General features: G+C 39.0%; 1 protein-coding gene across 2 annotated transcripts in view; it reads left to right on the forward strand.

Moving 5' to 3' along the window:
* Nucleotides 1-17899, forward strand: part of LOC127576650 (metal transporter CNNM2-like) — a 119485-nt gene that overhangs the window by 85948 nt on the left and 15638 nt on the right. For both annotated transcript variants that reach the window (XM_052027234.1, XM_052027232.1), the window contains 2 exons: nt 10739-10908; nt 14083-14176. In XM_052027234.1, the coding sequence (XP_051883194.1) occupies nt 10739-10908; nt 14083-14176 (264 nt within the window). The remainder of the gene's footprint in view (nt 1-10738; nt 10909-14082; nt 14177-17899) is intronic.

A 17899-nucleotide genomic window follows, 5' to 3' on the forward strand; every position in this document is an offset into this window, starting at 1 on the left:
ACAGCTTTTTGTTTAAACCCATTTATTTAACCAATCACTCCTAACCACCCTCTTCCTAGTCTAAGTTCTTTATGCTCTTTTATGGACATTCCTCATGTTTAAAATCAGTTTGCAATGCAAGTATTTAGTCTTTTAGTACAAAAGTGGCAACATAATAGAACTGGTAGATCATAATCACAACAAGGCTTGATGCCATTTATCCATGATATTTTATTGTCCATTAAACTATATGCCTAGGATATTTTCACAACAAGGCTTGATGCCATTTATCCATGATATTTTATTGTCCATTAAACTATATGCCTAGGATATTAAGGATTAATTTGAAAATTGACTTTGTTCTTGGTTCCTAGGAGTTGGGATTGTTCTTTTCCCCTGACTTGTAAAGTTCATTACAGCAGCCATTTAAAATGCACAGTTTGAGGCGTGAATTTTTGTACCTCATCAAGGTGAGGATTATCTTTGGGGAAATGAAATACTGCTATTTATCCTATATATATATATCATGGAAAACTTTCCCACCCAACAAATAGCACAAGTGTTTCCTGTAATGTTTAAATATGTCTAAATACTATTGCATAGGTTAGCAAATTGGACTGTTTTATTTCTGACAGTCATCCAAAAAATAAATAATAATAGTGGTTCCAGGGGCATTTGAAGGTGATGTACACAAGAAGTACATGTGCAATAAACTGGAAAACTTGTTATGAAAGACACCACGCTGCTGGTTTGGGAATTTGAATTCCATTTCCAAAAATGGAGAATAAAATGTTGGTATTGGTAAAAGTGATCATGAATTGGTCAGGTAGTCATAAGTATCCAGCTGATTAACTGATCATTTAACTGGCTGACCTATTTGACTTGGGTGCCACATTATGGATGACTTGCTAGTCCATTTCAAAGGCAGTCAAACCCTTCAGCTTTTAAACCATTGACCTCCCTAACCAGCAACACTGGAATCACCTTCACCGTATTTGCAATAGCAGTTCAAGCTTACTACTTCCAGAAAGCTCCTTTTGGCATTTTTAACAACCACCCTTACCATTCACTGCAAGGTCTCTACATGAGCTGAACTTAAAATATTACCTAACAATCTTTTCAAATCTTGGTATTTTATTGCACAGATAGATAATACAGCGTATTACAAAATAAATTGCATGTATGCAGTAATATTCAACAGTATGGGAAATTAGACCAACAATTTTAAAGTGAAATATAATAAGAAAGCAAGTTGTAAAATTAAACTCTGAATCTTGCTGTAATAGTTAACAGAGTACCGCTACAGTATATTGTCACACAGCAGTTGTGCCACTGACCTTCACAGTGGCTCAAGGCTACCAAATTAAGGCTCATTTAGTTCTGTTGACTAGATTAAGTGGAGATCTCCCAATCCAGACTAAAAGAATAATTAACCCCAATTCCCACAAAGGTGATCTATTCCCATCCGGCCACTCATTTTGTATTAAGGCATTCATTGATATGGATAAAAATTCTGTTCAAAAATGAATACTCAAGATTGTATTTGGCAAATGTACTTTTAGTAGTGGCTGCATCTGTAATGAAATGATGAAAAAACGAATTCCCCAATATTTTTATAACAAATATCTTCAATTGCAAAAATCGCTGCCCTTATTTCAACATAAGGTTGTGTTGATAGAAGTTTTATTCTATTAAGGTTTGTCTCATGTATTTTCAATTATATGAACAGGTCGTATAATGCAACGTGTGCTAAACTTCTGGAAATTGTATAAATAATGCAATTTAATACATTTTTTAGTAAGTTTGATTCATTTGCAAGGTACCGTGGTTGTTCTTACAATAGAATTATAACTTATGTAAATTCATTCAAAAATAGGCAACTTTCTCTTTCATCTGGGCTATTTAATTGATTCCTTGGTGTTTTAGTTTTTAACTTTAAAGAAAAACTTGTATTTTTTTTAAAGCTGTCCAGCTAATTTAAAACCAAGGTTAGCTGAGATAAATAGTGGTGAACAACATTAAATATAGAACAGTACAGGGAGGGAACAAGCCCTTAGGCCCTCAATGACTGTGCCAACCCAGATGGCAAATTAAACTAATCACATCTGCCTGCACAAGATCCATGTGCCTCCGTTCTCTGCATGTTAATATGCCTGTCTAAATGCCTCTTACACATCACCATTGTATCTGCTTTCACCACCAGACTACTTCTCTCACCCCTGCCCAGCACGTTCCAGGCACCTACCACTCTCTGTATAAAAGCATGTCTTGCACATCTCTAAACTTTCCCCCTCTCACCTTGAAACTATGCGCTCCAGTATTTGATATTACCACTCTGGGAAAAAGTCTCTATCTTTCCTATCTATTACACTCATGATTTTATATACTTTTATCAGGTTGCCCTTCAGCCTTCGACGCTCCAGTGAAAACAATCTGAATTTGACCAGCCTCTCATTGTTAATGCTCTTGAATCCAGGCAATGTCCTGATGAATCTCTTCTGCACCCTCGCCAAGGTCTCTGCATCCTTCCTGTAATGTGGCGATCGGATTGGACACAAAACTCCAAATGTGACCTAACTAAAGTTTTATACAACTGCAACATGACTTTCTGACTTTTATACTCATTGCCCTGACCAATGAAGGCAAGCATGTTGTATGCCTTCGTTAGCACCCTATCTACTTGTACTGCCACTTTCAGGGAGCTATGGACTTGTACTCAAGGTCCCTCTGTACATCAGTGTTCATAAGGTCCTGCCATTTACTGTATATTTTCCCCTAATATTTGATCTCCCAAAGTGTAACACATCACATTTGTCCAGGTTAAACTCCATCTGCCATTCCTTCACCCATATCTCCAACTGATCTATGTCCTGATGTATCCTTTGCCACTTCCTTCACTATCCACAACACCAGTTTTCATATTGTTTGCAAAATTACTAATCAGCCTATCTACATTTTTGTCCAAATCATTTATGTACATCACAGAGAGGTCCCAGCACTGATCCCTGCGCAACACATTAAGACCTCTAGTCAGAGAAACACCCCTCCACCACTATGTCTTCTATGACAAGCCAGTATTGAACCCAATCTACCAAGTCTCGGTGGATCCCCACATGAGGGACCTTGTCAAATGCCGTACTAAAGTCCATGTAGACAACATTTACTGCCCTACCCTCATCAATCATCTTCATCACCTCCTCATAAAACTCAGTCAAGTTCATAAGACATGACCTGCCCTGCACAAAGCCATGCTGACTATCCCTACTAAGCCCATGCTTTTCCAAATGCTAGTAAATCATATGCCAATTATCTTCTCCGAAAGCTTCCCTACTGCTGATCCCACCTATAATTTGCTGGATTATTCCTATTGCTCTTCTTAAACAATGGAACAACATTGGCTACTCTCCAATCCTCTGGGACCTCACCTGTGGCTAGAGAGGATACAAAGATATCTGTCAAGGCCCCAGCAACCTCTTCTCTTTCCTCTTTCAATAACCTGGGATCTATCCCATCAGGCCCTAGGGACTTAAACACCTTGATGTTCTTCAACAGACCCAACGCCACCTCCTTGATACCAACATGCCCAAAAGCATTAGCATATCCCATACTGATCTCACTATCCTCCATATCCTTTGCCTTGGTGAATACTTCTGCAAAATACTCATTTGGTATTTCGCCCACTTAATCTGGCTCCAGACATAAATTCCCTACTTTGTTCTTGAGTGGTCCTATCCTCTCCCTAGCTACTCTCTTGTTTTTAATGGATGTATAAAATGCCTTGGGATTTTTCTTAATCCTAATTGCCAAGGAAATTCCATGGCCCCTTTTGGCCCTCCTGATTCCCTCTATTTCCTGCTTTCTTTATTTTCCTTATGGGCTCTGTCTGATTTTCAGCTTCTTAAACCTTACATGTGCTTCATTTTTCTTTTTGATTAAATTTACAATGTAGCTCATCATCCAGGGTTCCTGAACATTGCTATCCTTGTCTTTCTGCCTCACTAGAATGTGCCTGTCGCGAATTCTGATCAGTTGGTCTTTAAATGACTCCCACAGGTTGGATGTGGACTTACCTAATAACTGCTGCTCCCAATCTACTCTCCCCAGCTCCTGCCTAATAATGTTGTAATTTGCCTTCCCCCAATTTAGGACTTTCTCTTGAGGTGCAGAAGTATACTTATCCATAACTACCTTAAAACTTAAGGAGTTGTTATCCCTGTTCCCAAAATTCCCTTACTGAAACCCCAATCACCTGATCAGGCTTATTTCCCAATACAAAGTCTAGTTTGGCAGCTAGTATGGTTGGACAATCTACATGCTGTTTCTAGAAGCCCTCTTAGATGCACCTAACAAATTCTGCTCCATCTAATCCTTTTGCACTAAGGAAGTACCAGTCAATATTGGGAAAATTTAGGCTCACCCACTGTGACAGTCCTGTTGCTTTTATCTGTTCCTCTATCTCCTTCTGGCTATTGCAAGGCCTATAGTGTAACCCAATCATAGTTATAACACCTTTCTTATTTACGAGCTCTACCCATGTTGCCTCAGTGGATGGGTCCTCCAGTATGTCCTCTGAGTGCACCTGTGACACTCTCCCTGATCAGTAATGCAAATCCCCACCTCTTTTACATCCATCTCTATCATGTCTGAAACATCAAAACCCTGGAACATTGAGCTGGCAGTCCTGCCCCTCTCTCAATCAAGTTTCTGTCATGGCCACAACAACATAATTCCATGCACTAATCCAGGCTCTAAATTAATTTGCCTTAGCCACAATACTCCTTGCATTGAGATAGACACATTTCAGCCCATCAGTCCCACCATGTTCATTAACCTGGCCCTGCCAGTCCTTCCTATCAGACTTATTTGACCTAACCCTTACCTTCCCCTCAATCCCTCCACTTGTTGACCTGCTGCTTTGGTTTCCACCTCCCTGCCACGCTGGTTTAAACCCTCCTGAGTGGCACTAGCAAACCTCGCTGCAAGGACATTATTGCAGGGAAGGTCAGATTAATAACCCAAATGACTTCAGAAAGCCAGTCATGCAGATGTGGAGGTCCCACCAAACTTTGAGAGATCCTTGAAGTTATCATTCTTACTGTACGGCGATGATGGACTGCTCATTGACTTATTCAGTAATTTGACTCATTCACCAATTGCTCATTGGTGTTCAATCCAGGGTAAAACACCAATTTCCTGCAGTCTCCCACCAGTTAAACTGAGAAATTTGAGTTCCTGGCACAGATTCGGTGACTTAATTCCTGGAGGGGAATGGCTGTGAGGGTGGTGGGCAGATTTCAGATAATTTTTATTTATTCAATTAATTTAGATATTTAACTTAAATATATTGTTTTAAATGTTTTTTAATACTTCTGGTTTTGTGAATCACATTTTTAGTTCTTTAAAAATTCTTCATAGTTTTGATTGATTAGTAGGATGGGTAATTTTAAATTATTGAAAATGTTTTAATGGCAGAAGCATTTGCAGAAGTTCAATCTTTTGACAGTTTTGGTGACTGGTAAGCTCGGGGTGAGGCTTAGCCAGCTGTCAAAACACCTGAGGGAATGGATCTGCATTTTAGGCAGGAAGGCCCTGCACTGTTAGGAACCCATTCCAGAGCCCATGTTCCTTCTGCAGGTAAGTGCAGGTAGAGGTGAGGTGACCAAGGACAGCTACACTGAACTATCCTGTAGGCAATATATTATGTACAAAGAATTAAACAAACCAAGAAAGTCAAATGTTTGGTCACTGGGCCGTTAAAGCTAAGCTAAAATAAAGTTTGGAACACACATAATAAAAAAACAGAGTTACTATATTTTTTCATCAGATAAGATATCTTTATTAGTCACATGTACATCGAAACACACAGTGAAATGCATCTTTTGTGTAGAGTGTTCTGGGGACAGCCCACAAGTGTTGCCATGATTCCGGCGCCAACGTAGCATGCCACAACTTCCTAACCCGTATGTCTTGAAGCTTTTTCTTTGCTGTTTTAATGATATGAACATATAATTGACTTTCCTGACCTAGGCTAAGGAGAGAGACATTGGCTAGCATTCGTAAATGAAAGATTGTTCAATTATGGCTGCAGTGACACCTCTGGAGTACAGATTTTGCAGTTGGTGGTGATACAGTGGTGATTGCTCCTGAACTTGATGATCCAGTTGTGTTGGTGGTGTGGGTTTTGCCATTTGGAACATCGTTTGCCAACAGCGGATCTCTGGCATCATGCATGGTGACCATATTGAAGAATTTTAACACCACAATTTTAATCTAACACTTTACTGATTGCCTCTTAAAATTTGGAATTACTAAACCCCCCCCGCCCCCCCCAGCCCCCCAGACTAAAAACTGAAAATCTATGAACATTTTAAAAGATTTTTATAGTATTTTAAAATGACAATTTGAAATTGAGGGCATGACAATCCTCGCAAAACTAGTGTTTTAGAGGAGCAGATGCTGTTAAGCACTAATTATGGCAAATACACAATTGAAATTTACTTTAAAGCCCGTGGAACAAATCATGACATAGTTGGGGTATTTTACAGGCAGTACGGTTTTGTGATTCCCTGGCCCCCACTGCCTTACCTTCACTATGGATGTTCAGTCTTTATATACCACCATATCCCGTCAGGAATGTTGTAAAGCCCTCCACTTCTTTCTACAACAAAGATCCACCAACACTCATCGACCTGGCTGAACTTGTTCTTATCCTGAACAACTTCTCTTTTAATTCATCTCACTTCCTACAAAGCAAAGGTGTCACCATGGGCACTCACATGGGCCCCAGTTACACCAGTCTTTTAGTTGCCTAAGTGGAACAGCCCTTGTTCCAAACCTTCTCTGGTACCACTCCCTAGCTCTTTCTCTGTTACATGGATGACTGTATTGGCGCTGCTTCATTCACCCGTGTGGAACTCGTCAATTTTATCACCTTTGCTGCATACTTCCACTCTGCTCTCAAGCTCATTTGGGCCACTTCCGACACTTCTCTCCCTTTTCTGGATCTCTCTGACTCCGTCTTAGGAGACAAACTATAAACTGACATTTATTATAAACCCTCTGACTACACCTATTCCCATTGTGTCATGTAAGGATGCCATCCCTTTCTCCTAGTATCTCTGAGGCCTTCCATCCCAGGACGTGCCTGAAATGTCTTCATTTTTCAGGAAACGTGGCTTCCCTTCTACTGTGGTTGATGCAGCCCTCTCTCATATTTCCTGTTTCCTCAACTTTTGCTCCCACCCCCACCCCCCACCACTCTACAAACAGAACAGTATTAGAATTCCCCTAGTTCTTACCTTTCACCCTACTAGCCTCTGCATACAACACCTCATCCTTGGTCATTTCTGCAAGCTGCAATAGGATCCAACCACTAGCTTCCACTCCCCACCCTTTTCCACCTTCTGCAGGGACCACTCTCGCCATGACTCCCTAGTCTGCTCATCCCCCCCCACCGACCCGCAATATCCAGGGACCTAAACAGCCCTTGCAGATGTGGCAAAGATGCACATGCACCTCCTCCAACCTTGTCTTCTGCGTCCAGTGCTCCTGATGTGGCCTCTTCTACATCAGCAAGACAAAGTGCAGACTTGGTGATCGGTTATCAGAGCACCTGTGTTCTATCCGCAATGGCTATCCCAAGCTCCTGATTCCCACACCAACCTCACCATAGCCTTCACTGCCGGGTGAGCCCCAATGCTCACTAGAAAGAACAACACCTCATATGGCGCCAGGGTAATCTACAACCCAATGGTATGAATGTTGAATTTACCAATTGCAGGTAACTCTTACCTCCTGTGTTTTCTCTCTCTCTCTCTTTTTCCGGTCCACCTCCAGTCCTCTCATTTTTGTTTCCATACCTCCCCTCCCACTCCTGGTTCCACTACCCACGCACTTCACCCATCATATTTTCTTGCCCATCTGGTTCCATCTGCCCTTCATCTTTTCCTTAATAGTTCCCATTCTCACCTTCCTTACTTATCAGATTCCAGCACTTGTAGTTTCTGTGTCCCCGCTTATCCTCCAGCCTCTGTCTCTACATTCACCCTTTTGTTTTACCCCTATCTACCTATTAGCCACCTGCCTAGTCTCCCAGCTCCTCCCATCCCCCTTCCCCACCTGGCAATTCTACATCACCCTTTACCCCACCCCCCACCCCATCTATCCACCTACTGGCCCATCTCATCCTTTACCCTCTCCTCTTTATACTGACTACCTCCCCTCTCCACTCTCAGTCCTGATGTAGGGTCTCAACCAAAACGTTGACACTTGCTTTTCCTCCCCACAGATGTTGCTCAAACTGCTCAGTTCCTCCAGCACTTTGTTTTCTTGCTCCAGATTTCAGTATCTGCAGTCTCTTCTGTCTCCTGGTTTTGTGGATACCTCAAATACCAGTTTTGCAATATAATTTGAAGGCTGCTTTTTCTGTAGACCTAACAACCACAGCGTCCACATCTATATGCTTCTATATATGTAGATAATAAGTAAGGGCAGCATTGAATTCATCTTTGATGCTGCCTTAAATGAGCAATCAAACATCATACTTTATCTCAGTAAGGAAGTGGGAGGCATTTGGATAGGTACTGTGAATCCATACTGTATAAGGAATTTGAAATGTTCAGAAGTGAAAGTTGACAAGAAAAATAAAGAATGGATTGTTCTTGGTAACCTTTAGTGAACGGGAACAAATATTTGTTTTTATTATGTAGAATAAAGGGCATTGCTTGTTCAATTATTAGTACCAGTCCTACTGGTTACAGTAGCAGAAACATTTTAATTTGATCCTATAGGAAAACAATGACCATCAAACTCCAATTACTTTATTTCCTGCTGGGAAGTGTTTTTCACAGAATGGTAGAATAGTACAGCAAGGAAAGAGGCTATTTGGTCTGTTGAGTCTGTGATAGCTATTTAGAAGAGAAATCTAGTTAGTCCACTTACCCCTCTTCCCTAAGTCTTTCATATTTTTATGAATATATTAATCTAATTTTCTTTTGAAGGTTACTGTTTAATCTTTATACACTGCCCAAACTAGGAGCTTAATCCAAATTCTAAACATGTTTTTACAAAAACAAATTTTATCTCATGTTGCCTTTGGTGTTTTGGCCATTAACCATTAATCTGTGGCTCTCATTTTTGATTTTCAGCTGTTAGAAGAATCTTCTTTGTTTAAAACCTTAATAATTTTAAATATTTTTCCTCGTCTCCTCCTCTGATCAGAGGACAACCACCTCAGCCGTTACAGTCAAGTTATGTAACTATTTCTTTTCCTTGGAATCGTTCTCCTAGAACTTCTTTGTAGCCTCTTCAAAGCCTCCAGCTGTGAAAAAAAAACACTGTAAAATGTATGTTTGGTTTAATCCTGGCTCTTCCACTGTGCCTTTATTTATAAAACCCTAGATCCCATCCTCTATTCACTGCTTTGTTCACCTGTACTGCCATTCTCAAAGATCTGTGCAGAATATAGGTTTCTGTATTCTTGCATTCACTTGAAAATTTGTACCATTTGTCTCATTCTTCATTACCTCACATTTCTCTGCCATGAGGCTGCCCATTCTGCCAGTCTTTGTATGTTTATTTCAAGTCTCTTACAATCTTCTGTATTGTTTATTGTAATTCTAAGATTTTTATTACTACCTGCATAGTATATCACTCTGCAGTATATCAAATGTAATAGAGATTCTTGCCTGGAACCTTGGGGGTACACAGCTGTATAGTTCCATCCAGTCTGAAAAGTAACCATTCACTGCGACTCTCCTTTTTTATTCATCCCTTTGCCAATTTTGTATCATCTTTTCCAATCCCACTCTTTTCCATTTTGCTATTTAGCCTAACCTTTAGCAATTTATCAGATGCATTCAGAAATAAATATACACAACTACTAAACAGACCTCTGTTCTCTTAGCAGAAAATGCAGTCAAATTAGTCAAACATGATTTATATTTAGCAAGTGTTTGCTGGTTCCCCTCAGTTAGTTTATGCTTATCCAAGTGACAACTATTTTTTTCTTTATTGTTTCTAAAACCTGGCCCATTACTGGCATTATACTTATGTGGCTATAGTTGCAGGTTTATCTTCTCCCCTTCCTTTGAACAAGAATTTAACATTTGCAGTCTTACTGTCTTTGGTACCATTGCTGTGTTGAAGGAGGATTGATAAATTGTGAGAAGCACTACTGCAATTTCTCCCCCTTAATTCCCTCAACAACCTTGGATAAATCTCATCTGGATGAGGTGATACTTTCAAGTCTTTCTAGTAGATGGCACTTATCAATTGCTATCTCTTCCTATATACCAACATTCTCGTTTATGAAGGCTTTAGCTAAGTCCTCTTCCTTGGCAATCACAGATGCAAAGCTCCTGAACCATACCTTCCACTTAACCCCAAAGTTCTCTGCAGGTGGTCCACCGATCCTCTGGCAACACTGCTATTGTTGGTATGCCTATTGAAGGTCTTGGATTCTCTTTTATGTGGACCACATTGAGAGTATGCTTTTATTAGTTGGATGGTTTAGATTCTCCACCCCTATGCAGTGACTGCAAAGTTCTTAAAATAATTCAGTTCTTAAAAAAGATGATATTTATGTTGCAAGTTCTATGGATTTAAATATTGTGGAAAACTTTTTTTCCTCAATAAAGTATTAAGGCATCAATCCATGGTGGCTAGTTTTGACTAACTTGTCTAATGATTGTTCATTGCAATAGAAGGCTTATTGCTTGAAATTACACTTACAAATCAATATTTTTGTTTATTATTTCAGAAGTGGAGCCATTCAGTCCAACACAGATGTCAGAGAAGATCTTACTGAGGCTGCTCAAACATCCTAATGTCATTCAGGAAATGAAATTTGATGAAAGAAACAAAAAAGCCCCAGAACATTATCTCTTCCATCGGAACAAACCTGTAGACTATTTTATTCTAGTTTTGCAGGTTAGTGTGGTTAACTCGAGAGGAATTCTGTAGAATTATATCTAAAAGAATTGCTTTTATACAGATTGAGATGATTAAATCTGGCTATGTGTATATGTATAGTATGTTACGTATGAAGAACCACATTTTTTTAAAAATGCGTGCTTTCATGGTTTCTGCAAGGCTTTGTTGCATTGAGATGTACAGAATTCCTATATATGAATTTATATTCTATGATTCTTGCAATATTATTGTTGGGAAGGCTGTCCATATATGCAAGGAAATGTATTGGACTGGGATTTGCTATGAGATGTGAGCAGTTCAATGTGTGAGTGCTACCAAGTTTGGGGTTCCTGGAGTGAGTCAGGAATGAAGACATAGAGAATGTGGACATCCATCTACATGTTACAGCTTAAATTTTACTCCATTTAAAATGGGCATTATTTTGGAAGTCAAGTTATTTTAAGCTAAATTGCAGGATCACTTGAAGAATAATGGTGGCCTGAAATGGAAACCTGATTAGGACTGATGGAGTTAAAAGCTGTAGGATTGTTTAAGATTGCTGGGACATCGGATGGATAGGCTAAAAATTAATTTCCTCATCTGTTCTGTGAAATAGGGAATCAGGATTAATTTGAGCTTCTGATCAATTGAAAATAATATTATTGTTAATATGCAATGCAACCCAATATATTCCAATGACAAAGCGAATTTGGATATTTGCAGGTTTTTGATCCTGAAAACTCTCTGGTTGACTTCTGATGAGAAAGTTACTAATTTGGTCTAGCTAGCTGCAAGGTCTTGACCCGAAACATCAACTATCCCTTTGCCTCCACAGATGCTGCCTCACCCGCTGAGTTTCTCCAGCAGTTTGTTTCTTGCTCCAGATTCCAGGATCTGCAGTCTCTCTTGTGATACCAATATCACAACCACTTTATAAATAAAGGCCTTAAAAAATGTTGGAATATGTTTTCAAAGTATGTTCTATTTTCTCCCCAGCAGAATTCAACAAAGGATTGTGACCATTCCCCAATGGAGTTGAAGGTTCTTTGTGATAAACACTCAGGAAAATTTTGTTCTTCCAGGAAAATCCTGATTAAAACCATTCACACATCCAAAATGCTTTAAGATAGTACATTTTAAAAATGTAGAGCAAACTCTTGTTAGATTGATTGTTCACACAAGATTTTTAAAAATAGATCAATGTTAAAGTATTTTAATTACATTACAGTGGTGTTCTTAGCATTCCTAAATTTAAGAAAAAGTAAAAATAAATCTGAACGGTGACAAAGAGCTTCATTTTAAATATGAATTATTAAACTTCTGCCTGTAACCACAGAGGTACTGATTGTCAGTCCGTCAGTGACATGCCTTGTTTTGCAAGATATATGATGTGAGTTGTGTTTGTTTTTTCTTCTATCACACTCACCTTGCTCAGTCTTGTACATGTGTTCATAGATGTTTATGACATAGAAAAAGATCTTTCACCCCATTGTACCTCTGCCACTCAGGGTGAAAACATATTTCCTCCACTTCCTCTAATCTTCTAACTATATGATCAACAAATTTTGATCTGCTAAGTAAAAGTGGTCTTTTATTCTTCCTATCCAGGCCTCATAATTTCATACCTCGATTAAATTTCCCATCTGCCACCACTGCTCCAAAGAAAGCATTAGAGACCCCCAGCATCAACAGAAAGCACCAATAATTTCCTTTCTGTCTTTTCCATTGTAGCCATTGTGCTCCAGCTGTGACCTTACTACTCTTTTATTTGGGATGAGGTTGATGTCCCTGCTCTTAGTTTCTTTGCCTTGTGAACCTTCGTAACTGTATCTGCTACCTTCAGGGATCTGTGAAGATTCACTCCTAAGTCACTCTTAATCTCTAGATTCCTCAGTGCCCCACCATTTATCGTGTGATTCCCTCATTTGTCACCTTTCCTCATTTATTTCGCTTCTGATATTCTGTGTTCTACTTTAGTTGTGAATGATGTTCATTAGGGATTTGAGTTTTCTGTGGATAGTGCAGAAACTTGACCAAACAGCTGGTGGGGGGAGCGGGGGGGGGGGGGGGGGGGGGTTAATAAAGGATGTCAGTGTATTTAATTTAAAGTGGAACATTACAATAAATAGGGATGAAAAACTCCCTGTAGTGTGTTTAGTTAAATTAATCATTTTACTGAATGAGGTACTAATCTTGATAAATTATTTTAAATCAATAGTGGACTGTCATTTCCTAATTTAATATTTCTGTGCATTGCCAGAATCAGTAATTGATACAGAGACCATGAAAACATTTAAGCATAGACGATTGAAGGAGAATAGATAGCTATCAGGCCAGGGATGTTGAGGAGTGGGGGATTGGCAGTGTACCTGGAACTGGAATTACTGCTTATCTGAAGAATATGCATTAGCTTACAATTGCTGGCTCTATTTTTGACTTGTATTTCTGTGTAAGAACTTAATTCTGAAATTTGGTTGCTTTTGCCCTCTGGCTTCATGAGGTTACAAGCAGCTGAAATTATGCAGATTTGATTACTTGAAAACTTACCTGAGTGCAGTTGACTGGTAAGGTTTTTAGGCTAAGTTTCAAATTTGTTCTCAGAATGCATATTATCCATGATCTTGACCAGAAGAGAAATGCCAGTCTTTTAAGAATCTTTTATGGGTTTAAGCAAAATAATTATCAATTAAAATGTACCAGCATTACTTTTGTTTTTTCTTCTATCACAGTCACCTTGCTCATTCTTGTACATGTGTTCATAGATGTTTACGGCACAGAAAGCGATCTTTCACCCCATTGTACCTCTTCCACTCAGAGACATGACATGGGCTGGAACAGTTGACTTCCTTGGTTCCTCAAACTGGGAAAATAATGATCTTATGTCTGAAGATTGAAGCCATTCTTTATCTATAATTGAGGCACTATTCTTCAAGTTACTTTGCAACAATTTGTGTAGATTTATTAAATTCTTCTTCAATGCAGTACACTCTTGTAATTCACAGAAAAAAAATGTTCTGTAGGAAATGCAATTACAATGTTTCAGAATCTTAAAGTTTAAGGGATGAAGTTTCTTAGATTGGCTGAACTTAATCAGGTAGTACATTTTAGTTTAATGAATATTCATGTTGTGAGGAAATAGGCTCTTGTTTATTGAATGTAGTTTAATGATGCCAATTGTTTTTTTGTGGCCAGGGGAAAGTGGAGGTGGAAGCTGGGAAAGAAGTAATGAAGTTCGAAGCAGGCGCCTTCTCTTACTATGGCATGATGGCTCTCACATCCTCTCCAGGTACTAATCTTAGTTCAACAGCTACAGCATTTGGAGGGATCAATGTTTTCTATGAAAGTAAAATAACGGGAAAAGGTTTTGAATCCAAATTATTAGGATTTAATCAGTACTCAGAAGTTTGGATTTTAAATCTGCAAGTAATCCTCTTACAACCCTTAGCTCTAATCGGTACCAAATTATTGATTAGACCAAACTTGGCGACTGGGCACTATTTTATCCAGTGTACAAATGTGTACATGTTTATCTGAAAATAGAGCAATTAGTTCCTGTAAATTTGCCACACTTTTTGACAGCTTGTGCTTAGCGTTCTGAAACAGTGTATTCCTTAACACTATGGTTACGTGCTGCATTTGTGTGCTGCGATTGCACATGCGTATCGCTGTGGTTGCGTACTGCAGTTGACATAAAGGAAATCTAGTAATCTTCTGAACAGCCTATTTGGTATGCATGTTGTACATTCCTGAGTTAGACATCACTCGTGCAGCTGCACTCTACTGCCACCAGATGGAGGTTTCTAAACATTGGAGGATGCACATCTTCATCCTTTGCGAATTCTGCTTTGCGCTAAATTTCTGCAGGAAGTCATCTCGTGAGGTGAGAACATAGCTTCTACAGTGTGAAAAACTAGCTTGCTTTCCAGAAGGTATATATCGTAATTATAATAACCAACCCTTATTAGTTGAGGGGAATTCGGACACCATTTCTTTTGAAATTCTATTAATTGGGATTTTTGATTTTTTTAAAATCAAGATAAACCTGCTGAAAACATTAAATTTTGCTTGAGCAGTTTCAAATATATCAACACTTGATCCATTTACTGCTAATTTAGGATGAAAGACGCCAGGTGTCTAAATGTAGGCCAAAGTGTTAAATAGGCTGATTGAGAAAGGAATGATAACTGAAACTAATCAGCTGGGGAACTGAAAGAGAGTCAGGTCATTTAGGGAAGAACAGAATTATTTGAAAACAAAAATTGATAAATGAAATGAAAATAAGCAACTAATATTGCAGTTCTTAATGTGTGATAAATTGCAAGATTAAATGGTTTTGTCTAAATGTTAGCTAATGCTCCACCAATGTGAAGTCTTCATTTTTTGGTACTCTGTTAATATGAATCCAGCTTTATACAGCAGTGATAGGTTTGTGACTAAAAGCAATGGACTTCTTTTGAAGCACTTTCCTAATGTCTTTTACTTCCAGTCCCCTCCACGGTCAAAAACAACATGGGGAGATTAAAAAGACCTCTATTTTAGTGATTTTGTTAATTATTCTGAAATAAAAATAAAATATTCTGGGAAACAGCAGGCCAGGCAGCATCTATGCAGAGGGGCCATTGGTCGAAACGATAGGAATCTGAAATGTTAACTCTTGTTTCTCTCTCTGCAGATGCTGCCTGACCTACTGTGTATTTCCACTGTTTTCTGTTTCTGTTCTTTTTCAACGATGATGGCTAATCTGCCATTTTTTGCTTTCCAGTTGCTTAAGTATTTATACATTATTAAATTATAATTTACCTTAAACCAGTTTTGATGCATCAAATTTCTTCTTTCAATTTGGGACTGGCATGAAGACCTAATTATTATAAGCACAGAAGAATAGCAGGCTTAGTGCAAGCACAACACAGGCCTAAAATATGTGATAGGAGGTAAGGGGTAGTGGTGGGTGGGTGTTTTTCTGACTGGAAGTACTGCAGAGATTGGTACTAGGGCCTTTTTGTTTGAAATATACATAAATGGCTTGGATGAGAATGTAGGTGGTATGATAAAGTAAGTTTGCAGACAACACGAAAATTAGTGGAGCCGTAGATAGTGAAGAAGGTTGTCTAAGGATGCAGTGGGACATAAATCAGCTAGAAAGCTGGGTGAAGTGGTGGCAGATGGAATTTAATACAGACGAGTGTGAGGTAATGCATTTTTGAAAGCCAAGCTCTGGTAGGACATATCGAGCAAATGGCAGGAACCTTGGAGTGTTGATGTACAGAGAGACCTTGGGGTGCAAGTCCATAGCTCCCTTAAAGTAGAGACAGGTGGATACAGTACTGAAGAAAACATTCGTAGAAAACATACTGAAGAAAACTTCATAGGCCAAGGCCTTAAGTATAAGAGCTGGCATGTGATGTTGCAGCTGTACGAAACGTTGGTTAGACTACACTTGGGAGTATAGTTTGCAGTTCTGGTCACCACACTGCAGCAAGGATGTAGTAGCAATAGAAAGAGTGCAGAAGAGATTCATCAGGATGCTGCCATATAGTTATACACCATAGTCTTTCTCCCAGGGTAGGGGAGTCTAGAACTAGAGGGCACAGGTTTAAGGTGAGAGGCGAGAAATTTAAAGGAAATATGAAGTGTAAATTTTTCCATACCAGGGGGTGGTGGTTATCTGGAACATGCTGCCAGAGGTGGTGGTAGAGGCAGATACAACTACAACATATAAACGGCATAAAAACAAACTTCTGGAGGAACTCAGTGGATCAGGCAGCATCTGCGGAGGCAGTGGGAAGGTCAACGTTCTGGGTCAAGACCTAGTATCAGAGTATTTGGATAGGGACTTGGATAGGAAAGGCAGAGAGAGATATGGGCGTAATGCAGGCAAATGGGATTAGTGTAAAAAGGCATCATGCTTGGTATGAATAAGGTGCGCTGAAAGGGGTCGGTTTTTGTGATGTATGATTCTATGATAAAAGTCAAATCTGGTCTGAAAACAAATTGGATTTGCAAAAGACTGCACTACTGCTGAGCAACCCCTGTTTTTATATCTGAGATGCAAAATTAAGATGTTACTTTTCTGTATTGGTCTCTGAAGTGCATTTAAATTAACATGTGTTTAAGTCCATAAATTCAGCATGAGTGGAGCTTTCAGGATTGAACCTGGCAGCCCTCTTGTGGATGTTTTGAGCATAGAAATGTAGGACCTCTCTTTGCTCCTTTCATCTTTAAGGAATAAAGTTATACAATAGCAGTACATTAATGACTTACCATATTTCATATATCCAGAACAATTATTCATTTCTTCTTCTTATATTTGCAGTATCTTTAATTTGCGTGAAATAAATTTCTTCTGCAATAATTTGATCCACGTAGGCATTGTGTACAGTTAATTTCTGAGCTGCCTATTTTAATTCTGAGGCACCTATTTTGTTATTGTCTGCAAATCTGTCCAGTTTTCAGGAATTTTAGAGTGCAAGTCATTCATGTAAATTAGGGTCAGTACTTTCAACATTGAATCCAGTGAGTTTCCCCCTCCTGAACATTGGTGCGCCTTTAACCAGTACCCATTGACTTCCTCCTTTAAACCAATTCTGATCCATGCTCAAGTTTTCTTGTTAATCCCCAGAGCTTTGATCTTTGTTAATAGAATCTCTTGTGAAACATTTCATAAAGTTTCACAAAGTCCTAGGACATTTTATTATACCAATTTCCAGATTGGCTGGTGGCCAGGCGTCTCCTATGTCTAAAATCTTACCATTCTATAAACTAGATTTACAGAAACTCCTCAAATTTTCTCCTGATAATTTACCTTTTGTGCAGTATTGAAGGGAGGCCAATGGGACTGCAGTTAGTTGCATCTTGTGTCATTTCGTGAATCAGCTATTTTCCAATCTGGTGCCTCCCCAGAGTCCATTGACACAAATCTCTTCACCAGGGGATTATTTGTTTTAAGTCCTTTTAGATTGCTTGTGATTGCTGTCAAATTGAGTGTATTGAATAGTTTTATCCATGCTTA

Source organism: Pristis pectinata, chromosome 12 (assembly GCF_009764475.1).
Source record: "Pristis pectinata isolate sPriPec2 chromosome 12, sPriPec2.1.pri, whole genome shotgun sequence".
Lineage (NCBI taxonomy): Eukaryota > Metazoa > Chordata > Chondrichthyes > Rhinopristiformes > Pristidae > Pristis > Pristis pectinata.